The following is a 26,488-nucleotide window of genomic DNA, read 5'->3' on the forward strand; positions in this document are numbered from 1 at the left end:
CCTGCCAACTGAGACGCAATAGTATCAGTCTTTCTGTTCAAATGCCCATTAAGACTGTGAGGTTTTAAATTAAGCTGTCTCTGTCTTGTTAATATTAACATTTTGAATTGTGCTCATTTTGTTTTTGTTTCATAGCAGCTGATCTTGATCTTGTCGTAAATGGTTTTAAAATCTAAAATGTAAACACTACCTTGACAATCTTTTGTAAAACAATGTAGCATCAACCTTAGAAATCTGTAGGAATTTCCAGCACCAAACATGTTCTTCCCTGAGATGTCATTACAACAGCATCTGTCATTGAGATAACTATACCATGCTGTGCAGCAAGTTCCAGTCCATCTAAATCTGCTACAGTGTACAATGATGGCTTCACAATTAAGTTGATTATTGCAGACAGTCCTAGTGAGACCGCATTTTGAACATTAAAGCTAAATCCTCTAACACATTTAAACCAATATCAATAGAGAGATGTGGCATTTGATTAACCTACCAGGTTTAATCAGAGCAAAAAATTATAGAACCCATGTAAGTGGAATCTAATCAATGTTAGTTTTTGGTTGATATTTGTACTACAATTTCCTAAATACTCAAATGTATGTGACCCATACTGTATTAAAGGCTAATTAATGTAAATGTTCAAGAAAAAAATTTGGAAGGTTGTACTGGTATTATACAGTGCACTGGCCTAATGTGGACATTGTTTTTTTTGTAGATTTTACATTCTTCTTTACTTAATGTGGACACACTGTACGTGCTGCTTTATGTGGAGAATGTATCTAATACTTTACTAGCACATACCTGTACACATTTCTATGTCCAATTTGTTGCTTTATGTTGCTGAACAATGCTAAAATAGTCGTAAAAGTACTTTTCTTGAATTGTTTGAAAGAGTGGATGTATAAATTATAATATCGTGTACCTTTATACATTGTAATTGCATGCCATACCAGACTAGACTATCTACTTTATATAGGTAGTATATTTGAAAGCAGCATTTTTATATTTGCAGATGAAGCCAGCACAGGTTTATCAATGATGCTGGTGCCTTCGTTTCCAACGGCCGAGGAAGAGGCCACTGCTGGCAATTTTCAAAGTCAACAGACCACAGTTAGCGGTGAGTACTTAACAACGGCCGAGGAAGAGGCCACTGATGGCAATTTTCAAAGTCAACAGACCACAGTCAGCGGTGAGTACTTAATGATAACCAGGATTAGCAGTTTCCTGATCTTTAGTCACACGTGGGTTTAAGGCTCTGCAATTATTTTAGAATACTAAAAAAAATAGTTTTTGACTATTTTGCTTGTTTTTGCACTGCCTCGGAAAACCAAGTTTTAAAGTGTAACATGTTACTATAATAACTACCAGTTGATATTATGTTGGAAACTAATATCTTGGTTTATTTAATAAGGAAGCATAACATAAGCTCAATTTACTGCTGTAATTATCTACATAGATCTTGCAGCTGCTGATGCTTATAGAAAGCCCTTGTGTAGTACCATATTTCTCAACAGTAGTTACTCATGTTTAGTTTGAATTAATACCAGCACCTGCTACTAAGTCTACATATTTAATTTGTGATATTTTTGGAGAAAGGGTAATTTAAAATGCGTATTTATATTTTATGCCCACAATAACATGAAACAATATTGAAATGTTTTAATAATGCAATAGTCTTATTCAAATTTTGACTTGCTAACCGCCAACATAGTTTTTAAGCTGGGTTTATACAGGCTTCTGTTTAGTGGTTGTCTGTTCATGGAAGATTGCTATTCTGCTGTTAACCTGTTTTTGACCCTGTATTATGGTGCCTTCATAATTTCCAATGGACTTAAAATGGGCAACTTCAACACGACAGCTATGGCTTTGTAGCATTCTTATTCTGTCTGCCTCTATTCTATGACCTTTTGAACAGCAAGTGGTAATTCTTTGAGCTGTGACATTGTGATGAGCTACTGTAACAGCAACTTCTAATAGCTGGATAAGCAGGCATATTAACTCTTGGCCCTTTGCTAGAGTTCACTGTTCCAGAGCTGATGTTGAAAGAAAGGTGGAATATCAGAGACTGTTGTATTGACAAGGTGTTTGTTGTTAGAATGCAATTCAGTTTTAATGTTCTATTTCTTTCATTAGAACCCTTATTTCTATACTACATCATGATTGACCTTTTGTTTAACTAACAATCTTTGTGTCATGTGTCATCAATGGACAGCGCATGAAGCTCACTTACTTGTCTGACAGACGTAATGGCTTTTAAAAATGCCACTTTTAATGAAACAGGGTGCAGTTCTGCTGACGCCATGGGCTCAAATGGGGGATCCATAAGGACCCGCAGTACCAGTTCTAGATCCCACTTGGGGACCGTACTTTTCATGGGAGGACAAAGCCTCCGTCCCCTTTAAGAAATTGCACTGCCAGGAAGTGTGCCCCAGGGGACACCGAGTCACTTTTGTCATGGCACACTGATATTGCTGCCAGGTATACCTTCAAAGTCGACGCTGATTTTCTGGCATCAAAAGGTTAATATCGTCTCAATCGGGCTCATCACCGGCTCGTGACCTTCGGCAAGGCATCAGCCTTGGAAAATCAGAAAAACCTGTGCTCTCTCCACTCTGATCCTCTCTAGTGTCAGGGGTAATAATGGTCTACTCCCAGGGGGCCCCTGTCTCTCTCCATGGAGAATCATAGGGGGCAATAACTGGACCCGGCTGTGGCAAAGAGGTCGACTCGTGCCGGTCGAAACCTCTCCCAAATCTGCTTCACCACTTGAGGTTGCAGCCTCCACTCCGAGCTGTCTGGAGTTCTTCTGGACAGGAGGTCTGCTGCCTTGTTGTCCACACCTGGGAGGTGAACTGCCCTGATGGAACGCAAGTTTCTGTACGTCTAGGACAGGAGTCTGTGTGCTGCGTGGTGGTTTATGTAGGCTACCACTGTGGTATTGTCTGTCTGGACCAGCACATGTTTGTGCACTAACTGCTGGTGAAAATTAGATAATGCCAGGTTCACTGCTTCCAGCTGTTGCGCATTTATGTGTGCTTGCTGCCAATGTCCCTTCCATTGATCTCTTATTTCTCTCCCGTTCCAGACCGCTCCCCAGCCCAGACTGGAGGCATCTGCAGTGATCGCTTCCCTTCTGTGAGGGGATCTGAGGGGAGACCCGAGGCATAGATTGCCGGGACGGAGCCATCACTCCAGTGTTTTCCGGCATTGTCTGAACACTCGCACCAACCGGTACCGATCTCGCACCAGTTGCAACTTGAGCGTATTTACCCAGGCTTAAAGCGGGCGCATTCTCAGAAGCCCTAGTGGAAGGATTCTTGAGGCAGCTGCCATCAGCCCCAACAGCCTTTGATATATTCTGACCTGTAGGAGAGCATCCTGTCTGAATAGGGAGAGTGTGGCCTTGCACCAAAACCGTGACCGTGTCCCCGATAGTGGGGAATAGTTCTGGCATAGGGGGAGGACATGCTGTGGGTGCCCTGTCTGTTGGCGGAAGCGGTGCCCCTTTCCCTCTTGTTCTGCCGGCCAGGGAATGTCCGTGGCTGCAGGTGCATGCTGCATTAAGGCCCGGAACTCTTCCCTCTGCGACACGTGTGGCAAGGGCGTTAAGGAGCCTTCCACCATGGCCTACCTGATGGAGGTGGCTGTGTCCAAGACGTCCGATCTGGACGCGGACAAGGACAGCTCGTCTGGGCTAGGGGGTCTAGGCAGAGGGGATGGGGAACTAGACTGTGGTGGCTGGGGCTGCCCGTGGTAGGGGGCAGCTTGCCCTGAGATTTCAATAGGGTCTCCAGTATGGTCTGCTGAGCCCTTACTGTCTCTGCCAGCTCCACGAAGTGCCGCTCGGCCGAGCTTTGCCGCTTTCGAAGCGACTGTGACGGTGAACGTCTGCGCCTGCGTAGAAGAGGAATGGGGCCTGAGCAGCGACCACCTGTCCCTTGGGGAAGGGGAGTGGTGTCTGTGCGGCGACCGCCTGTCCCTTGTTGAGGTCGATGCCGATGTGTATCGTGGTCAGAGCTGGGCGGTAGATGGCCTTGAAGAGGTTCGCTAGTGCTGAATCAATCGGCGCTGGAAACGGCGGCGAGAAAAGCGCTGTTGATGCCGAGACAGTCGGCGCCGAGTGGACCTGTTCCAAGGTCGGTGCCGATGGTAGGCACGGTTGGGGCTGAGCTGTAGGCGGCCTGAAGATGTTTACACCGGTGCCGAGTCAGTCGGGACCGGGTAGGCGGTGTTTTCTCAACCTCACGATCGGCGGGAAAAACCGCGGTCGATGCCGGGGTGTGCAGCCGATTCAATCGGCATGGTTGCCAAGGGGAAGCGCAGCTGCACTGGGAAAGCCTGAGGATTGAGAGGGGCGCTAGGCCCAAGCTGTTTTTTTTTGTTTTTGGCCGATTGCTAATCCCTTAAGAGGGGTAGAAACCAGCTCTAGTCAGAAAAAAAACTGACGCAAGAATAAGTGAGAGCACTCTTAGACACGTTCGAAGCGCAATTTTACCGTGGAAATAAAACTAACAAATCAGCCAATTTTGGTTCAAGAAAGCAATCTGACCTGTCTCAGAGAAATGAGAGGGTTTTTGACCAGAGAGGTGGCTATCAGGAAACCTCAAGCAAAGACAAAAGATTTCAATGGTTTTATCAGGGACAATCTGGAGGTGTGTACATTTTGATTATATAATATTGTAGCGATCTCGGTTCCCGCAGGCAGGCGCTTCACACAGGCGGGACAATCCGGGGGGGCCGCAAACCAGGGACCTCTCGCGCTAAAGCACAAAAGAGCCGGCTCCTTTGCAAGGAGCGTATATTGGGCTTATGTCTTTGTATTCGATTACGTCACCTACCAGCCCTGCTGCTGCCTTGCCCCGTGCATGCTACAATATAATTTTTCTTTAGAAATAAATAGATTAAAAAAATTCTGTTCTGAAATGAAAATGTACTTTTGACAACCATGGAAATATCGTAGGATGATGATATATATGATGACTTAAAAAATACAGAAAAAAAGGTTTCACTAAAATTCACCATTATTAGTAATGCCTAAAGTAAAGTCAAAGACAGATTGTTCATTGGAGGACACAATATCAACACAAAGGGACAATAGTTTTCCACAAATGTCTAGTCCGTGTTTTATTAAACCTTGAAATACAGCTTTATATGGATCTGGCTTCCAGAACTCTTGTATAAGGCGTTTCAGGTCTTGGGGCCATATTCCCCCATGACTTGGTTTTTTGGTGGAGATATTGCTGAAAAGTAAGCTTGCAAGTCTGTCTCAGAGTTGGTATGAGAATATGTACCATTGTTTTGAAGAATTATATATGTATATGCTTTGACTATAGACCTATGTTAAGGACTACATGAGCTATAGTGCAAACTATAATCTGTCACATGATGGTGTTTTTAGGAATCATAACGCAGATTTTAAAACCAAGGTTTAATATATTTAATAAAATACATAATTTACTATATTAATTTGTAATACTGCTGTTCTCCAACCCTGTTTATAATAGTTGTCCATACTTATTCAATAAGTATAACAAATATAACAGAATGTTGATTTGATGATGCAAAGCTGCAAACAATACCTACTTATCTATGTGTGTTTGTGTATGTGTGTGTTTGTGTATGTGTATGTTTGTGTGTGTGTGTGTTTGTGTAGGCTATATTCTGAATTCGTATTAGTATTACATTGAGATGCTGTTTTTTTTTTTTTTTTTTACACAAAAAACCATTAATATCTACTTTCAATTCTATATGTTTTGATGAAATTCAATGTACACTGTATTTCAGGTGCGAAGAATGATTTACTTTTGGTCTGTTCCACCAGACGTCGTAGCTGTGCTTTGGTAAACACACCATCACCTTGTATTAACAAAGCTATTCACCACATTCAAGAGCTTGAGAGAAAAATTGAAGGCTGGTTTCAAAAGGTATGATTAAAAATAAGTAAATGTGGCAATATAGTATTCATTAAGGACCAAGAACTGCATTGCATTTACAATCAAGTTAGGGCAAAAAGGTCAGAGGAAATTATTTCTATTCCTTTTGCACAACAGGGCAAAGTATAGGAGACCTAGAATGACGTGAAATTCCCACCGTTACCTTAAAATGACATTTATCACAGTTGTACTCAGTGTAAAAGTTTACTGCTGCATACCATGTCAAAATAATAAAGGGTAGAGTCATTATTAAATATGATTAGGTAAAAAAGACACAAGCATGGCAAAGTGCAACACGTGCATTAAATAAGCACAGGGAAATCATGGTAAACTACAAAATTACTGTGCAAATTAACGTTCAAAAATAAATAATGCATATAACACATTTTATACAAAATCACTGCCTAGAATTATGAAATGTCCTTTTATAATATTTTAAATCAAATTCAATTTTCACATAAACAATATCTAAATTGAGATCCCCTATGTTTCCAACCTTGGCAATTCCCAGGAAGGCTGCAAGCTGTGCAGTCATTTCTCTACCTACCGCATGCATAATCAAAATTGAGTATTATGACACAGGGAACCAACAAAGCACAAGAAGCTTGATAATGTGAACACAAGCTGTGCAGCAAAATTGCTATGCATATTTAAATATAATGTAATTCATATTTTTTCAATGCGTAAAACATCTTTTATGAAACTTATCAGGCGCGCTGGTTACACCCCATACTTTATATTTAAGTTCCTTGGTCAAATATATACAGAGCAAAACTCACTTGAAACGTCACAGAACTGTGACATTATTTACAAATATGGCAAGAAGTAATCAAATAATTTCGTAATGATACTTTCTTTATATGCGTTTTTTGTTGTGATGGAATCCTTTTTAGAACAGTGTTTAAACATTGATGCATCTTACAAATTAACATAAATGTGCATTCAGCATTACCTGCTATATAGTTGGAGGGTGTGATGATTTTATATTTCATATCATCACTTAAAATCACTAAATCTACAAATGAAGTGCCAGCTGAGAATGCTAATGCAGGTGGTGTAGTTACCAATACTGTATTGTGTAGAATAGATTTTTTTTTTTGTAAAACCAGTGAATAAAAAGGCAATTAAATAAATTAAATAAAGTTAGAAAGCTTACAATCTGAAATACAGTATGTCAGGTATTCTCATTTCTCTATCAGCACTTCCCATAAACACAGCTACTCCAGTTGGATCATTCATACAGCATGGTGTCATTTGTTTTTATGGAAAATTCATATTAAAGTCTTAAATTGACTGGTGACCAACCAAAAAAATAGGAAACGCCATAAGACGTGTGAGGATAGCAGTTACAAATTAAAAAACAAATCATTTTTAAAAAATAGATTTTTGCACTGGAAGCTCAGTATATACATATTTTAGTTGTAAATAGTATTAAGCGATAATTTATTACTGAATAAGTTGTTTATTTTTTAATGGGGAATGTTATATAATTATGTTATAGAAAATAGCCTACAATAATTTCTTTTATGTTTTTTTTCTTTTAATTATTGGATCTCTGAATACATCTTTTTTCGAGTATCAGCATTATTAAAGAGGAGTAGAGCCACAGGGACTTGTTCTCTTTGAGAAGCTTCACTTCCTCCTCCATGGCATTTGCTCAGGGCCTGTTTGGAGGTGAATTATGTAATGAGAGGACACTCACTAAGGTTACCCTGTTACACAATCATAAAATAAAAATCATAATAATGTAGCATCTTCTCTAATACTTCAAGGTTGTTCTTTTGGCATGATCATGTTAGGGTTTATTATTATTATCATAATTATTATTATTATTATTTATTATTATTATTATTATTATTATTATTATTATTATTATTATTATTAAAGCATGACAATGAATTGCACAAATTATTTAGATGTACAGTATTCTAATAAGGCCTGTATCTGACTATTTGTAAACTGATCGCCTGCATCATTAAGACTTTACACCATGAAGGAACTGTATTTTTCAACATTATTAATGTATTAAATTGAAACTTGCTGCTAATGCACAGTATGAAACTACATTAGTGACTGCCTTTAATTTTTTTGAGAGAGTACATTTTTAAATACAATGTGATTTGTAAAGGGATACTTTTTACCATCAACATTCTCTGAATATTTAATGTCTTACCAGTTATGTGTGTTTTGTATAATTGTCTAGTGCTGTTTATGGAGATAAAGATGAAGATGCCAAAACATTCAGGAAAATACATGTAGTTAATATCCATTTGAATATTATTTTTTTGTAGTTGGAACACACACCACATCAGATGTTTCCTCTGAGAGTTCAGGGAGGCAAGGTTGTGAGGTAAGAAACGTGTGTGTTACTCACAAGGAAAAATGTAACATATCTGTGTATGAATATTACATTTTGGGAGCATTTTTCAAATTGTTATTCATAGGGGTTTCTTTTTAACTTAAAGATCCACTCTATCTGATTCAGTTGTCAAACAATTAACTTTGGTAGGCATTATGAAAGACTGGAGGTGCCATTTTACAAGCACAATAAAACACTCCCAAGTCATGCGGATATTGGACCGTATTTGGGCATTCTGTCGTGTGTTATTGCTTTCAAATTGCACATAAAGACATAAATTGTTACTAAATTGATTTGAAGTACTACTATACAATATGACTGAGTGTTATGGAAGATCCTATTATAAGTCCAACAGGTACATTAGCCACACAAAATGATTTATGACATTTGACCTTTGTAAAGCCTTGTCACGTAGGCCAAACATATCATTTTTTAATTAAACTCTCATCATTATTTTCATTGTGTTACTGTTTCCAGCCCAAGGTGTATTCAATTAAAATGTTGTCTGCCTTGAGGATGCTGGTATACGCTCATTCTGCTCTGTTCCATTTCACTTTCACTTTCGCTTCGCAAGCAGCATTGTATAATGAATCCATTAATTATCTGGCAGTTAGTGATGTCATTTTATTTACGTTATTACAATAGCACATGTAAAAATATGATGTCCATTGTTTGTTAACATTTTTTTTTTACAGATCTTTTTTTTTTTTTTTAAACATAATGAAATATTTCTAACATCACACATCAAAAAACCTACACGTATATCTGTCAATAATGGAGATGTGGAGCTACTGTTTATTTGGTATATATTTAGTTCACAGCAGATTTAGATGCCTGATTGAAGCAGCTGAACATACACACCTTTTAACCATGTTTAACCATGTCATGATGAAATTATGTTTCCATTAGGTTTTCATCACCAGACCCCAGTACTGTTCAGCCTCTTGTTAGTACCTTATTTTCGCCTGATCTCAGTGTTGAGGGGATGGGACTTTGTGCAAGAGGTAAACAATTGCCATTTTACATGTGATTATACATATAAAGATAAAGGATTAGATAATTGTCGTCATATACCAGAACATTGTTAAAAAAAAAAAAAAAAAAAATAAGATGTCATTGATTATAGTAGTTGACCAAATCTTCTATAGCACTGGTGTAGTGTATAGTACTTTTCACAGTAAGCAAGATATTCATCAAAATCCAGATTGTCTCTTTTTATCGGGGATTTTTTTTTCTTCTTTTCATTGCACTGATCATATCTGTTGGGCATTGACTTCTAAACAAAAAATGATAGGAACCAGTAATGCATCTCAAAATGCATTGTTTCTGTTGCACAGTTTTCATTTTCTAATTGTTGTTTATGCCTTCTCATGCTCTGATCCAGAAAGTGGCACATCGACCCCTCTGAGAGAGGAGACCAGAGCCGTGTTATCAGAGGTTATTGACTTGATAGCCCGTCTGGAAGCAGACCGCCAAGAGGCAGATGCAGCTTTGAAGACAGAGAAGGAGCGAAGAAAAACATTGGGGAAGAAAATCGACTTCCTGTCGCTCTGGAGGCTTCAGCAGCTCCCAGCAGCTGTGCAGAAAGGTATTATGACTAGCACTAGAGCGTCATTCTTTGTATTGCCATCATCTACCATGGTGTGAGAAAACAATCAGTGCCTGCATAAACCACAGTCACTTTTGCTTTATATATTGTAGCACAGCATATCGACTTAGTCACTCAGTTTACAGGCCTTTGTTGTTTCCTAGATCCCTTTCAAATGTATTTTTATTTGTATGAAATGAATTCCATTAAAACGTGGACCCACAGTCAGACTATTTTAAGGAAATGTTTCTTCTTGTACATAAAACATTTAAATAAATAAATAATAATCTGTCGTGGATGTTGTGTTAGATGTTCCAAATGGAAATGTCCCCATGGGAGTGTGTTCTCCTTGTTGTCTAGATACCAGACACGCTGTAACTCTGGACAAAAAAGTAGAACAGAAATGTGGCCGAAGACACTTTTTTATCCACTGTATGAGCTAAGATGGCGATTATGGTTAAATTAGGATTTCATTTTTAAGTTAGTTCATCTTGAGTTGAAAAGTCTGTTGATCTTTACACATTTTTTCTTATCAATGTAACTAACCTGTCGAGTACTATCACCATTCATTTTCAGTTTTTTACTATCCAGTATACACTGTCATTAAATAGTTATTTAATACAGGCATGTCTGCAGTTCTTTTAACCATTTTTTTAAATTATGCAGTAGGTTACTATTTATGCTTGCGTAAAAAAAAAAAAAATGTAAATACATTTTTAACTTAATACATGTTTTCCTTGCATAATATATAATGCTTTTTAATACTTCAGAATTTTCATAAACGTTTGTCATGTAATACACTTATAAAATAATCATAGCAACACAGCATATTGATTTAGTCACTGTTCATGGAAAAATCCCAAAGTAGCATGTAACAGGGTTTGTATTATTATGTTTTGTTTGGTAGGATGAGCGAGGTACAGTCTCAGTGTTTTATTAACAAAATAAAGATATGAACTAACAAAAAAAAGAAAAAGGCACGTGAACCAAAACAAACAATCAATAACAACAACACGTATGGAGGACCAGCATGAGTAGCAATTGTTAATTCTATTTATTATTTCACTTTACCTCCTACTCCCACTCATGAACACTCAACAACAACCCGTGCAGCCAAAGCTGCAGGTCTTTATAGTGGTGACCAAGGGATTAACTAGCTATAAATGTATTATCCCTTTTCCACATTTTACACAGGTTTATTACGGATGCATGACTGTCAGCTAATTTTATAAATCAGTAGCTGATCAGTCACCAAAATAAAACAAAACAATAACAAATAATGGCGGACGGCACCTCGTTTGTCCTGGCAAACAATACATCATTATACAACAAAACAAAATACCAATCATAATATGCACAGAGTTAGGGAGTACCCATCACAGGGATCATTGGGTTAAGGAGCCGCACATGTGCACAGATTTTATTCAAACACACAGATTCATTGCATGTTACTGGCACAACGGTATCAACAATGGTAGCTCCAGCGCGGGATTTAATAAACACATAAAACAGTAAAAACACTGTTGAAAACAGCTAAGAAAATAAAGTTCCAGTGAAATTGCCTAAGCACTACCTCCACTGGAAGGAGGGTCTCGCTAACAACATTTCCTACACACCCTTGTTATAATAGGGTAGGATGTCTAACATGCCTTAAACCAGGGGTTCTCAAATCCGGTCCTGAGGACCTTGTGTCTTCTGGTTTTCAATCCAACTGAGCTGTCAATCACTTAACTAAACCCTTAATTGAATTAATAATTTGCTTAATTAGACCTTTTAAATTGTTTCCAGCTCTTAAACAGTTGCAGAGTTCAAATTATAGCTAACTTGAAATCTGCAACTGTTTAAGAGCTGAAAACAAATAAAAAGGTCTAATTATGCAAATTATATGTTCAATTAAGGGTATAGTTAAACCTTTACGGTACTATGTCAGGCCAGGTCCAGCAAAACAAGTTTCTCTTTCCGGTCCAATGTCAGGACCATGTCTGACATCATCAAAAAGACATAAAGCATAGGTCTCCAGTCATTTTTATCCGGAAAAAGCTAAGAAAACCTTTCAATGGCCGAGTGAGACTGATAGGAGCCGAATGAAGCCGAAAAAAAGGGGCGTATCTGATAGCCAAAGGAGATAGCTGCTTCTGCATCCAGCGCTCAAAGAATATCACAGACATTTGCAGAGCTCTTTGAGATGTTATAGTAATAGAATAATGACTTGGATCACATTATTGAGGAGTTTGGGGATAAAACGAGTGACCAGGAGACGACTTATCAGTATGCACGTCTATAAAGAGGTATGTGAAAAATACAGTGAACAAGGGGTGGGGCTTGGCTGGAGATGCAATACTCAGTGGGTGCGACTCCCGAGGGCTACCACCGCAAATTCCGGGAGGAAAGCTTCTCTACGGAGGAACACCCTAGGGTCATCGCGCACCGCTTGCATTATCCTGTGTCAGTGGATGATACACAAACCTAGGCTCTCTTAGATTCAGAGTTTAGCATTAGCAAATAATGGGACAGGTGCATATTAAATGTATTCATGGGGGTGTGTGCACTTATCCCAAGATGTATGTGAATTTGAAAGTTGGCCAGCAGGTGAAGCGAGTACAATTGGGTTTGTGTCCTCGCTTACCAGTGCCTTTAGTTCTGGAGCGGAACTGTAAGCAGTTCAAAGAGTGGTTGGCTGCTGTGACAGCGCTGTTCTTACTATTGGCTAAGAAAGAGGAAGTAATTGCAGAGATCTTTCCATTTTGCGACCCGGCATGGTATTGGCATAGATTTAAACCCCGAAAACCGAAATGGGAACGCCGGGCCGTTAAGAATGAGGGCTGGCAATGGAGGGAGTCCGAGAAGTTTCAGGTAGGGACAGTGGTGAAAAGTCTGGGGGAGAGGCCGTGGAGCCAGCGCAAGGGTCTGGCTTATGAGCTGTAAGAAATTGCACTTTTATTAATTCACGTGCAGTTGTACTGAGACACCAATTGAATGATTGATTAGCAATCGAGTCTTGGTACAGCTGCATAAAAGCTGCATGTTTTCACTCACTCAGGGTTGTGTGTTTGTGAGTGGAGAAATGGAGAGAGAAGTTTTTTGGGTTTTGAGAACAATTGCTACAACATGTTGGAAATGCCAGCCCGGTACTTGTTTGTCTGTTCATCGACTGTCTTGTTTAGTGTTGTCCGTTTTGTTTACCTTTTTATTTTGGCCTCAAGTGTCGTGTCCTGTTTTGTGTGTTTTGTTTAAATCTTTTGTTTATTATTATTTACAATAAAAACCTGGTCGCTGTAGCGTCACAGATTCACCGCCCTACCTTTGTTGTTCTTCGTCCTTCTTCTGGTCTGACGTCACCGCTACAAAGCCACCCTGTTTACAGTCCCTGTGAAAGAAATACATTGTAAATCTGCCTCCCGACCTGTGAGGGTACTAAGCTAGGACAGAGTTTTTTGGACGGGCTGGCTTGACCGTTCTTTCCCTGGGTTGGGAAGTTGGTCAGTCTGGAAAAAGGCGAGACTCCGTTGCAAGAACATATTGACCTGGAAGGGAAACAGTGTAGCAGTCGCAGATTGTAAAGGCAGGTACATTCTTTTACCAAGGGGTCATGCGTGACAGCATATAAGGGGGACGGAGATTCGTAATCTGTTCCTTCGCATTGGTTTGTAGTGAGTTAAAACCAGAAGGACGGTAAAAGTATGTTGTTATTGAAAACCGTGAGTGTTGTGTTTTTGTTTGTTTGTAATTGTTTGTAACACAGTTACGGAGCTGTCGCCAGGGTCCAGCACGAAACCGAACAACACTGCACCTTTGGCACAAATAAAACTGTATTTGCACCACTAGCACTAATTCACGCACTAACAGACTTTTGTATGTGTTTTGTGTTTTGTGTGGGTGTATAATAAAAACAGGATTATTATTAGCGGGGCAACACAGGGATTATAAATTAAGTAATACAGGTTGCTGTATTACTCACCTCCATTTCACCTGGATTACAATTGTCTGTCTGTTCTTTAATCACCTGTACCTGCACAAAATCAACCACTTTGCCACAGTCCCTCTTTTAAAATAAGTTTTTTTCATGCTTCTCACAAATGTTGAGATTTATACATCTAAATGTATTTAATTTGCACTACATGAATTATTTGTATAGTCATGCAGCTTTTATGTTATCAGCTGGCATTGTGCACAGACCCTGGTTAGCACTTAAAGTAGTCCAAGAGTAGTGCTAGTCAGGGTTTGTGCATCAGTTCATTATAAACATCATATCAGCTTCATGATTTTGATGACATATTCTTGTTGTCCATCAACTGGCAGTGACGTACCATAGACTCTGAAGACACAGGTTTGAATTTGTTTCCAAGAGATGATGTACAATTGTGTTTGATTGACAGAACATGAAGCCTGTGTCCGAGATATCTGCGAACTGCAATGGCATCTTAAATGTAAAGAAGAAATTCAAAAACAAATGCGAGAACGCCTGACAAAGACTGAAGTACTGAACCAGAGACTACAAGATGACATTGACTTTGTAAAGAAGCACGATCCACTTCTGAAGGAAAAGATGACAATGGAAAACCTTACGATAAGTCTCATAGAAAAATCTCAAGAGGAGGTATTGTATTCCAGCATAGCATTTTACAATATTTTAACTGGATGATAAAACTCAATAGTACCAGATACAATAGTAAAGTTTAAAAGAATTAACTTTTCTTCAGAACTGCCAAACAGTATAAAATAAGCTACTGACTGGGAGTGACAAGAACAAGTATAGCTTTTACATGCACTTTTTGTTTGGGGATCACTGTTATAAACGTTTAATAAAATGCATTTTAGTACAATAACATATAGTAGTATATTTTGCTCCAGAGCAAACTTTAAACCACTTCTTTTTTCTCAGTGCAATAAAAACACAAAAAAACCTGTAAGTGAGTAAAGGCTGCTACACATCACAATACATGACAATACACACCTGAAGCGACACAGACGCGATGCGACAGATTTGAAAACTGACAGATCTATGAAACTATAAAAAATTGCTATTGACAACATTATGATCAAGACTGGTACATATTTGTCAACATGATGTGGAAATTATGAGTGTCTTCTCTGACGGTATTTCAACATATATGGCAATAAATCATACATATCAGGCTTATCCAGTTTTATTCGAAATGGACTCCCATGTATTATCTTTGAAATCTGTATCTTTATAATTCCGATGATTTTTGTCATTTTTTACCATGGCAAGTATAGTTTTTTCTTCCGTCATTTTGGATACTGCTTCACCCTGCTGGACCATGTGCATTGAAGCAGTCCTCTGATTGGTAAATTCCTTGTTGTCGCACAACAAGTCGCAAAAAATGGTTTCAATCCTGTTTATTTTGCGTTGCTCCCATGTCGTCTGTCGCGTTGCTTGTGGTATGAAAGATACTTGTCAAAAGTATAGGTTCTATTCATTTTGTCGCATTGTGTCTGCTTTGTAGCGGCCTTAAGACTTTGCATCTATTTTTTGTTTATATTGCTGAAAAAAACATACTGCTTGCAAGCTTAGAGCGCTATTCTTCATTATCGGGTGAGGTTCAGCAACACATGTCTGACCTCTAACTAAGCTTAAGTGATTGAAGATAAGGAAGGCAAAGCATTATTTCAGAACTCTGTATCTGTATTTTCTTACAGTTTTTTTATGTTTGATTTTTTAACACATTCTTTTTTTTTTTTTTACTTGTACTGTTTAATTTAACCTTGTATGTTTTCCTTTCTTGTTTTCAAGGCAAATAAAAAAATGTCAGAGATTGACTCTGAACTTCAGCAAAAACAGCGGCAGTTTGATGAAGCGAGTTCTAAAGCAAAGGAAGAACAACAAAATATGGTTAAAGAAATGAATGACCTTACGCATATATTGCAAGAGCTCCAGTAAGTACACATTATGTAACATACGATATATTTATTGAACAAGGACATTCAAAGAATGTAAACCAACACTTACATGTTTGAAATATTTTACAGTTATGCAAAATTAATAAAAAACAAACAAAAAAAACAGCAGTTGTATATCTGTTTGCTCTTGAATCAGCAAATATACTGTAACTCTTCCAGCTACAGTAGTTAGTGAAAAATAATTATTCTTTCCAACAGTTCTACTATTTTTTTGAGTGTTTAGTGGGAACATTTGGAAAATAAGAATTCAGCATGTTTTAAGTAATTTCACATTTTAAATACAAAATTAATAAACAATTCTTTAGTTTCAATTATACTTTTTTAGTTGAACTACATTATTCTAGTTGTGCAAGGCTACACTCCCTTTGCTATTGTAATCCTATTGGTTAATCTACTTCTAACCTTTTTGCCATTTATTTTACCATTGTGGGTCTTTAGAAATCATGTGATATTGTAATTTTCAACTTTGTTAACTTCTATACTTTGACATGTGTGCTTATAAGTATTAGCTTGGAGAGCCTTGTCTTGTAACCAGAGTGAAGCCAAGGGCTCCAAACAGCAAAAGAGAATGCTTTCACACTCTGTTTTTTGTTCAGTTGCTCTCTGTGGTGGTGATCCAGCGTATTTTTTTTTCGCCTAATACCATATGATGAGATAACCCCTATAATGCAGATAGAGTTCAAAGCTAATAATATAGTATGATTTGCTAATTAGATTTAATCTCTGATTAAACTTGACAAACAAATACAACACTGGGAGATAATTCAAACATTGTAATTAGCTCTTAAGGTAGGGATAAGGAAAGGTCACATGTACATGACATGTAACATTAGCTTGTTTTGCAACATGTTTTGTGTCAGTTTACTACACCACTTGTGGTATGGCAGCAAAAATATCAGTGCCCAGGGTGAAAGGAAAATTATATTAAATTAAATTATATTTTATTGCCAGTTGATTGAACTCACTTGTATAAATGAAGGAAACTCAGCTTATCTTGCTGTGAAATGAACACATTCTAAAGGCATATTTCAGTTTCATTTTCATCCTGGTAAGTGCCCGGAGGTGCTCTTCATTCGAGTCACATTGCTTCCCATAGCGCTTTGTGATGTCCTCTGAACAGTGACATTCCTCCTGACTGATAGCCCCATTTTTTTTTTTTTTTATTTGTAATGTGTTGAATTTTAAATTGACAGAAAGCCTGACCAATAAGCAAGGGTTTAACATTAGTTAGGACTGTCTTCCCATAGAAGAAAAATGTGATTTGCGGATGGCAATTAAATCTAGCCTCTTCTTCCTGTTTAGCAGCAGTGGAAAGGTAAGTGTTGAGGCTGTACAACCCTGGTGAGTCACAGTTTTTGACACAACCTCAAAGCATTACAACCTAGTAAGGAAAATCTCAAGGGCAAAATTAAAAATACATAAATAAAAAGGGTACTTATTATACCATGTATAACTAGACTACAAAGGAAACATGTTATTGAAAAAATGAAAGAAATATCGCATTCAGTATTACTAGGATGATTATTCATAAAAGTCTGTCACTTGAACAATTAATTTGGTTGTGGGCGTTCTGACCATCTATAAAACATAACACTATAACTGATAGTATACAGAAAGTCTTCTTCGCTATTCATGTCTTTGTTGTTCACAAATGTAATCAAAAACACCACTTTAGACATACTACAGGGTTCTTAAGTTTGTTTACTTGTTCAATGTGTAAGATGTTTTATTATTATCTCCAGTGTATATAAATTGCTGTGGTAGATATTTTGTATTATGTCTGAAGTGGTGTTTTTGTTTGATCACTTTTGTGAACAACAAAGACGTGAATATCTAAGAAGACTTTCTGTATATTATCAGGCTTAGTGTTATGTTTTACAGGTGGTCAAAATGGATTTTAGTGTACTTCAGTCTTCTGGTATCAACATGTTTGGAAATATAGTTTTACCATTAACTGAGGCAGTACTAGAACATACTGTACTAGTCTACAGTAACCACTGTAGTGTAGCAGCCATACAGTGTCCATGTAGCATTTTAAGTTTCTGTGCTCTTCATAAAACAAAACCACTTGATAACAAAATAATGAATCATGTTGCTTTTTTACCAAGACTGTATAATTTTGTATACAGTGCTACCCCCTTATAACGCAACCTATTATAGTGCGGAATCAGTTATAACACGGTAAGGTTGTGGGTCCTACATCCCCCACAATGCAATTTGACTCACAAAACGTTTGGTGAACATTCCAGATATACAGTACGAAATATGGCAGACAGCAAAAACCTTACTCTTTCTCTGTTAAAATGAAACTCATTATGGTGGACAGAGTAAGAAAAGGTGAAACTAAACTCAAGCAGCAGTTTGAAAAGATATAAACGTTGCAGAATCTACATTGTGTTGATGGCTAAAAGAAAAAAAGAAAAACTAAGATGTTTTCTTCATAGGATTGACTTCAATGAGGGCTGCTCTAGGAAAATAATGCACTGCGCTAAAGAGTGAGACAAGCTGCTGTGTGAGTGTGCTGCTGTGAGAGTGCAAGACTGTTAGTTGTTTTTGGTGTAGCCCAAGCTAACGGGCCGGGAATAATCGTTCCAATAAACCACCGATTCGAGTACCTGCAAATTGTGTGCATTTCCTTCCTTCATTTTCTACCGTACACTACTATATTAATTTGGCTTCTGGACATTGTAAATCATTTCAGGAACAAAAATGCCAATATTCGTTATCAGGTGAAACACAAATAAAGTAGTCTTCAAATTATGGACCCCTACAACCGCATTGTAACGGGGTAGCGCTGTATTTAGATGTGTGCTATTACAAGGGTATCTGCACAAGTGTTCCTGTGGTCAATCATTCTGCTGTTCTCCCTGTTAAATTGAATTTGAAAATTAAAAGAAAACTACATGTTTGTTTAAAAAACAGAGGATAACTTTTAAAATCATATCTTGAGCTGAGTAACTTCCCCATAGATGTTTGTATTGTATTTCTAAAGGTTTTAAAGACAAACAAAGAAGGATCATGTTTGTGCAGCCATTTTTTAATAGTTATTTTTCACATTTACCTTAAAACTGTAAAAGAAGTTAGCTATGGATTTCTCCACTTTGGTATCGTTGGAAAGCGATGTCTGTGCCGACCAACTTTTCTATTCATGGTTTTTATGTAGTTTGAATGTTTCTTTAGATATTTTGAGGTAAATAGTTCTGCATTTTAACCGGGAAACCCATTGAAATGGCATCAGCAGCAACGTTAACATTCTAAATCCAGATTGCCAGGCTGATTGAGTTAATACCTGCTGACATCTAAGCATCTGCACACCCCAAGTTTATAACATGCTTAATAGTTAATGGTCCAATATTTTTTAGTTTCTGCTTAATACATATCTGGATCCTTAAAATAAAGTGTACCGACACAAGAACTCACTGTCTTCATTGAGATTTGCTCATTTGTTTATGTGGTAATATTTACAATATCTCATTGCATTAATGTTAGGTAAGGTAAAAAGGTGACCCAAAAGATCTCCTTGTAATGTTCACCATTATCTCCTTGATGAACCAAACAACATAGTAAGAGATTTCATTTGATAGTTATTGTTATCTGCATTTGGTAAAATATATTTTCTTTGCATTGTTACATTTTTAAAAAAATACAACTGAAGCACAATAAAATCTAACCTTTGCATGTGTCTTTTTGGTTTTGACAGAAATGATTTAGGTCAGACTAAGGTAGCCTGGAATATGTATTGCAACAAAGTGCTGGAGACTGAAAAAAAGATGGAAGACGGAGACAAATTGTTCAAAGAACTACAGGAAATAATTCCTGTACTTGAAGAACAGGAAACAACTTTGGAAAATGAAGCAAGTATTAGCTATCACTGATACCTGGTTTATTCAGACATAAGGCTGGATCATTATGTTTGCTATGGAAAAATTTGAGTTTTCAGACGTTCTGCAATCCATATAGTTTTTGTTTATGTCTAGTTTCTGTCAACGTTCAGCAATGCACAACACGTGTATTGCTCAGCCAGGTCAACATTATGCTTACCTTTGTGTATCCAGCTATTTTCCAACTTTCAAATCTAGGCTTAGAGATTCTGGAACCTGCAGCTGCACCAAAATCAGTGCGCACAACTCCACACTAAGATATTTCCATTTGCACTTTGTAGAATATGGTCTGAAAGAAAATCTGTCAGAATTCTTTCTTAATTACATTAGATTTAAGTTAACTCAATGCTTGTTGCTTCCAAGAAGTTGATTGATCCCAAAACTTTGTCAAGTCAGAACCCGATAGATCAAACTGACTTATAATCGGAACCAAAATATCTTAGTGGAATGTATACTGATTGCATCTATAGAAACAGATTTTGTTTTATATTTCTGCAAATACCAACCCAGCACTCAAGGGTACGAGTGTGCAGGATTCGGAAATGGACAAGACCAAACTGGAAACAAGTAGGGATAACCGGAAGTAGGTGTAGTTGCATGGAAAGTACGGAGGTTAAAACAGGAAGCTGAGTAAAAACATGTAGTGCCCACTTTCACTGTGAATATATTCATTTCCGTTTTGACAACATCCATTTCCTGTTTGACGATGCACCCACTAGTTCAGTACACCCGTACTCATGACCTTTTACATGACCAGCATAGTTGTCTTCGACTACCTGTACTCTCCACCCCTGCTGTTCCACATCAGCAGCTAACTGAGCATACTGAAGTTTCTTCCTTTCGTGTGCCTCATCTTAGCATTGGCTAAGAGCATATTAAAGTAACAAAACCTTGCACAGCTGTGGTGATTATTGATATTTGATGACATACAATTTGGCGAAGTACAATATAAAAACAAAAAACAAAAACATTTTAGTGTGGTACAGATTATGATTAGTATGCTGATCAAATCATTAGTCTGAACAGAATCCAGTCCCAAAAGACTGAGCTTCTGAATATAGAAATTAAGTTTTTAAAAGCAAGAGAACATAGAGAAAATAATATTTTATACACTTGAGCAGAGGTACTCAATTCTGGCTCTCAAGACCCGTCCCAGTCCTGGTCTTCATTCCAAACAGGTCCTAAATTAAGTTATTGCCTCTTAACAGCTTCAATTAACTACATTAGAACAGGCTTAGAGTAAAAACCTGGACTGGATTGGATCTCGAGGGCCAGAGTTGAGTACCACTGCACTATAGAATCATTTTGTATTTCCATATTTATTTGGCACTAGATGAGTAAAATGTAACCCCTACAAGTGCACAGAAGCCAGGTCATGAAGTGCGCGACAACCCACCTTTACTGGATAAACCCAGACTATCCACCCCTACTGTTCCACCTCAGAAGCTAACTCATCATAGCAGAGTTTATTCCACTTGTATGCCTCCTCCATGGAAACACTGTCAGCTGCACCAGGAGAACAAGGCCAACTGAGGCTGACCACAGTCTCAGGTGGGAAAATAAGTTGCAGGCCAACATCTGCCTGTAGCCTCCAGTTGTCCCAGGCGAATCTCAGTTCTGTTAACCTTTCCTGTTGGTTGCTCTCCTGGTCGGAGGAATGTCGTTCCCTGTGTGCCAGTTATTGCTTATATTGGCGGCGAGCTGTTGATCTTATGATGCCGTTCTTCCAGTGCTAATGTCAAGCATTGCAGCACCTGGTCATTATGCCAAGTGCAGTGATCCTGTCTCAGAACCACCCTACATCCTGTTAGAATGTGCTTCAGGGTAACCAGTGATGAACACAAAGGGCATGCAGGGTTCTCTCCTACCCACACATTCAGGTTCTGCTTCTACTTGCTTTTTTCTAACATTTTCTAAGAAGAATATTGGCCTTTTACCACTTCATACCAAACAGCATAGAATGGCTCATACATTTTGAGTGGAACCCTGTATTGGATTTATGCTTTTAAGTAACAATTTTAACACATATACATATCCCATTTAAATAAGTAGTGGTACTTTTTTTCCATCTTATTACAGAAGAGGGAATACTGTTTTTTTTATTTTGTTTGTTTGTTTTAAATCGTGGTGGGACAGAATATAACAAAAATCGTTATTTTTGTTTGTTCTATACTTTTTCTTAACCAACACAGGTGTTATTTTATTAAACTGGGTGTCAATGTTCCTGGTATCGGGGATAGTGAAGTCATTCATATGTGGGGATTCATGTCTATGACACCTGTAATGTGTTATGTCCAATCTTGGTGAGGATGTGAATGCTACCTTGATTAAAGCTGTTTCATTTTTCAATAAAATGCTTCACTTACTTCCATTTTCATTAACATATTTGTTATTGTTATTTTAGATAACTGTTTTAATGTTGAAAATAGAAGAACGAGTATTGCAGAACCAGGACTTAAAAAATGAGTATGAAAAACTTCAGCAGCACACTCAAATCACTGTGAGTTCTTTTTCTTTTTTAACTTTGTTTGAATTAGATGAATTATGTATTTGGGTGCTGATACTTAAATTACAGAAAACCTTGATAACAAATGTATTTTGAATATTCTTTTAAAATATTTGATATATTCCATAGACATTGGATGGCGAATCTAAGATTTCACTGTTAAGAGAGAAATACAATAGAAAATTTCAGGACCTCTGTGATATGCGTAACAAAAACAAAGAGTGTGAACTGGAGATTGAAGACTTAAATAAAAAAATTCAGGACAGGTACAGTTTTTCTCCCAACTTGTGTAAACATATAAGGCATGAACACTATAGTGATATGTAAATATTGTACATTGAGTTTTCATATTTTTACAAGACCCATCATATCACATTTCTTATTGCAATCCAGTGTAGTGCATTTCAGGCAAGATTAATTACCTATATATTTTTTAATTTTGGACCACAGTATTCACACTTGGTAGTACTATAACATAAAGTTTTGTAAAATGAATTTTATTGATTTATTTACAAAATTCTACTGATAAATTATTGGGTAATCATTTGTTTGACAATTAAGTGCTTTTATTTCTATCTAGTCATTTAAATAAAGCTATTCATTCAAACTCAATTTGTAAAATGAAGTGCATTGTCACAATTATGTCTTGTTTAACTACAAGGGAAAATATAATATAGTGTAAAGGTATTTTGTTTGTTAATGTTAATGTCATACTTGAATACTGGATCCCTTTTACTGAGAAAAATGTCAAAAGCTGGTGATAAATATTTTCTTTACTGTCATGTTTCTCTTCCAATTTCATGTTTATGTTGCCACAGTGAGGACACAGTTGTAAGGCTCCAGAAAGAGAGAACTCGAATGAATAAGGCAATAGGTAGGAATAAGGAACAGACAATCAGGGTGAAGGCAGAGCTCTCCCAAGTGGTGATGATTCACTGTGCAAGTAAAGCAAAGCTGGAGGACATGGAGCAGCAGACTTTCATTGAAGAAGCTAAAATTAGGGTTAGTAATTGAAACAGAAATGTTTGGTTTTGTGTTTATTTTTATGTTTTAAAAGCAAATAGATTGTTTTCTAATTCCTTTTTTCCCCCCCTTAGAAAACAATAGAAAACACAAGAAAAGAGTGTATGAGAGAAATCAAGGAACTTGTAATAATAAAGGTAGTGTAACTTCTGAGGATAATTTAAAATTCTGGGTTGTACTTTTCTCAAAAGAAAGCCTGCATTTAATAAATCATGCTGATGTACTGCAGAACAAAAACAAAATTTTGAGTTGACTGTTGACTGACTTGATCTTTGTGTGTTTACAGAGTAAAATGGTTTCCGGTAACGCTGAACTAAAGCAAGGGCAAACAGATGCAAATATAGAGAAAGAAGACACTCAGAAGATATTTTATAAAGTAATGACTGAAACTAATCAACATCAGAAGAAAGTAGAAGAATTTCAGAAACTTAACAAGGCGGCAATAGAGGTAATACAAAAAATACACTTTTATATTTTTTTAAAAGGTGAGTTCAAAGAACATTACGGTGTCTAAAATTTCAGCAGAAAAAGTTCTTACAATGTTTGTACTGTGCACATGAAAACAGTATCATCAAGTTCTTTGACTTGGCACGTGGAATGTTTAGGAAAATGGGATCAAAGCACAGTACATTTTGACGATGTCCCTAACCACTGGCTTTACACTTCACCAGAGCTTCTGGGAAACCCATACCTCATTTCTTAGCAGGACAGTATAAATATTGTACTGTATTGCATTGTTGGAAGCAAGGACTAATTCACAGGGCTCTTGAGATTAATATATATCTGCCAAAACACTATATTATTACACTGGCATAGTATTTTTATGGATCTTTTCAACAACTTTCAACTTTTTTCATTTTATATATTATTTAAAATTATATTTTCCTAATCGGAGCTGTGGTGACAAAGCACTTATTATTGATGGTGTTTTAACCACAACAGGTAAATGCCAGTGACTAATGTAGCAAGCCCTTCCCTCAGTTAAAATATGACCAAAAAAGAAAAAGAACATGTCATTCCTCTTTGTGATAGTTTGAAGGTGTGGTACATATTGTTCATCACTGCTGCTACTAGCTGCTAGCAACATTTATATTGTTCTCTGAGGTTTTTAAGGAGGTGTGGACTTTTAAATCTAAATTAGCTATTTTCTTAAACCAGGAAACATAATAGTCATGACAGGACTGACGCTCACCACTATGAAGTTTCATTTTATCAAATAGTAACTGGAAGGCTAAACGAGAAATTGCAAACTTTTCAAATGGTTTCCCATATCGTTCATCAGCTTTCAATAGTGCCATGTCATTGTTTTGCTAATCATTACTTAGTAGGCCTAAGTGGATCAGAGGGCTGATGTTAAATGAGTATTAGCTACTGCCCTGTTCCATCAGAACAGAGCAGAGGGAGGCTGATAAGCTATTATATGTATTGCAGATGATTTCAAACATTTGTTTGTATCTATTATTTCTACTTTGTTGTCTTGTATGGTTTTTCAAGCTACCATACTTGTTAAACTAGCTAATGTGCTCTGATTGCTTTTGATGTGCTTTTTAAAGATAAACAGGTTTTTAGCGCACATTGTGTATTTTTATGCTGTTGTCTTTTAGAGAGTTAAGAATTTGAAGACTACTCTATTGGAGCGTGAGATGAACCTGACAGAAACTGAAGGACTACTTTCTGAAAAGAAGATAACTGCACAGAGACAGCTGAGAGATTTAAATGTATGACAATGAAGAGAGAATTAAAAAACAAACAGAAAAATTATAGTAATTCACAACGAAATTCGAATTTTAGGTGACTTGCATTGGGATAATTGCTAGACAGTGTAAAACTTTCATATTTGCATTACGACAAAGCCACTCTAAAATGGGTTTAGGACACAATCATTGTGATAAAACACAGAATCACAACAACCAACAAGATCAAACCCAGGTTCTGTATGACCTTATGTTGATTATGTGCAACATAAAGAAGTTAATGTATTTTATCCTAATATGGCTTACTAAGTAAAATCACAACAGCTTGGAGTGCATCTCAGTTCCTCCCTCGTATTATGGAGGAAAATCAATGGGAAATAGACATTCAAATCAGGCTTTTCAAATTGAGTAGAAAATAGCATAGGAAACATAATACATACCCATTGGCAAACTCACTGTGGGCTCAAGTGATGTGATATTATGGAAAAAAATGAAACCCAGAAATATAGCCAAATCACCCATTTGTTACTGAAATAACACATTTCATGAAAATAAAATGTAATAAACTAGAACAGGCTTACAGCCACATGTGTCTAACCAACAGCTTTGATAATGAACCTATGATTTAGAGACTTCCTAACTTAAGTGACCTTCTGCACAAATGTGGTCTTAATTATCTGTAACTGCTTGTTAAGTAAGAACACTTCTGATATTAGTAAATAGTGGGCAGCAGAACATTAATTGGTATTAGCTGCTGATTGCACTGTTGCGCAGTAGATGGCATCTTCTTCTTAATGATGGATTAAGTGCATGCTGCAAAAATGCAGTGAACAAAAATATATAGTTTCAGTATATTATAATGAACAATTATTTCATGTTTATATTTTGTGGATTTATACCCATACCCCTTTTTAAAAAAAATCTAAACTGCACTTTTAGTTTATGTGAAAAGTTTATATCTCAAGTAACTGTAGTGACTGTACCCAAGTTAGAATTAACTTCATTAATAAAGATTAAATTGATAAAGACTTTTCCAGTTGTTGAAATTCAATTTTTTACAGTTCTGTACATATCTCAACGCTTATAAGTAAACCATTTTTATTGTAGGTGACATGTTATGTTATGAAAAAAGGGATATCAAAACAGAAAGTAAATCAAGGAGAACTCTACTTTTTGATATACACTACTGTGGGGGATGCAATCGGTTTAAACTTTGTAACATGTCTTTCCAATTATAGGAACAAAATGGAGATGTTTCAAATGAGCTGGATCGTGTCTTGATGAGGACTGAAGACCTCAGGAAAAAGACAGAACATTTCAAAGCATCAAAGATTGCCATGGCGAAAGTAGCAAAAGCAACAGAGGATGCTATTGGAGAACTGCAGTAAGACATTACATTTAATTTGTCTCATTTAAAGATACAAACTGAAAGCCATCATTAACTACAATAACAAAAATTAAGTAGGCTTCTAACAAATAGGCATACAAATAAAAAAGTGTCCCTAATAATATCAGCTATGACCCTTTGTTGATGCAGTGAGTAAAGCCTCACATGGTGTGTTAAAAGTATAACAAAGTGTAATCA

The 26,488-nt window shown here is 37.0% G+C and overlaps 1 protein-coding gene across 4 annotated transcripts in view; it reads left to right on the forward strand.

Annotated features, from left to right (window-relative positions):
* The first annotated feature begins 1,007 nt into the window (after window positions 1-1,007).
* The window catches only part of LOC121314421 (coiled-coil domain-containing protein 178), a 91,059-nt gene continuing 65,578 nt past the window's right edge, over window positions 1,008-26,488 (forward strand). The window contains exons 1-15 of one of the 4 annotated variants that reach the window (XM_041247684.1): window positions 1,008-1,186; window positions 5,782-5,921; window positions 8,222-8,280; window positions 9,199-9,293; window positions 9,674-9,877; window positions 14,254-14,474; window positions 15,633-15,775; window positions 19,500-19,653; window positions 22,085-22,180; window positions 22,316-22,452; window positions 23,005-23,188; window positions 23,284-23,346; window positions 23,496-23,657; window positions 24,814-24,927; window positions 26,142-26,287. In XM_041247684.1, coding sequence (XP_041103618.1) covers window positions 1,033-1,186; window positions 5,782-5,921; window positions 8,222-8,280; window positions 9,199-9,293; window positions 9,674-9,877; window positions 14,254-14,474; window positions 15,633-15,775; window positions 19,500-19,653; window positions 22,085-22,180; window positions 22,316-22,452; window positions 23,005-23,188; window positions 23,284-23,346; window positions 23,496-23,657; window positions 24,814-24,927; window positions 26,142-26,287 — 2,072 coding nt within the window. In that variant the 5' untranslated portion in view covers window positions 1,008-1,032. Of the gene's footprint in view, window positions 1,187-3,147; window positions 3,229-5,781; window positions 5,922-8,221; window positions 8,281-9,198; window positions 9,294-9,673; window positions 9,878-14,253; window positions 14,475-15,632; window positions 15,776-19,499; window positions 19,654-22,084; window positions 22,181-22,315; window positions 22,453-23,004; window positions 23,189-23,283; window positions 23,347-23,495; window positions 23,658-24,813; window positions 24,928-26,141; window positions 26,288-26,488 lie in introns of those variants that run through there. The other 3 variants (XM_041247685.1, XM_041247687.1, XM_041247686.1) reach the window with 3 other exon arrangements.

This window comes from Polyodon spathula, chromosome 4, assembly GCF_017654505.1.
Source record: "Polyodon spathula isolate WHYD16114869_AA chromosome 4, ASM1765450v1, whole genome shotgun sequence".
Classification (NCBI taxonomy): Eukaryota; Metazoa; Chordata; class Actinopteri; order Acipenseriformes; family Polyodontidae; genus Polyodon; species Polyodon spathula.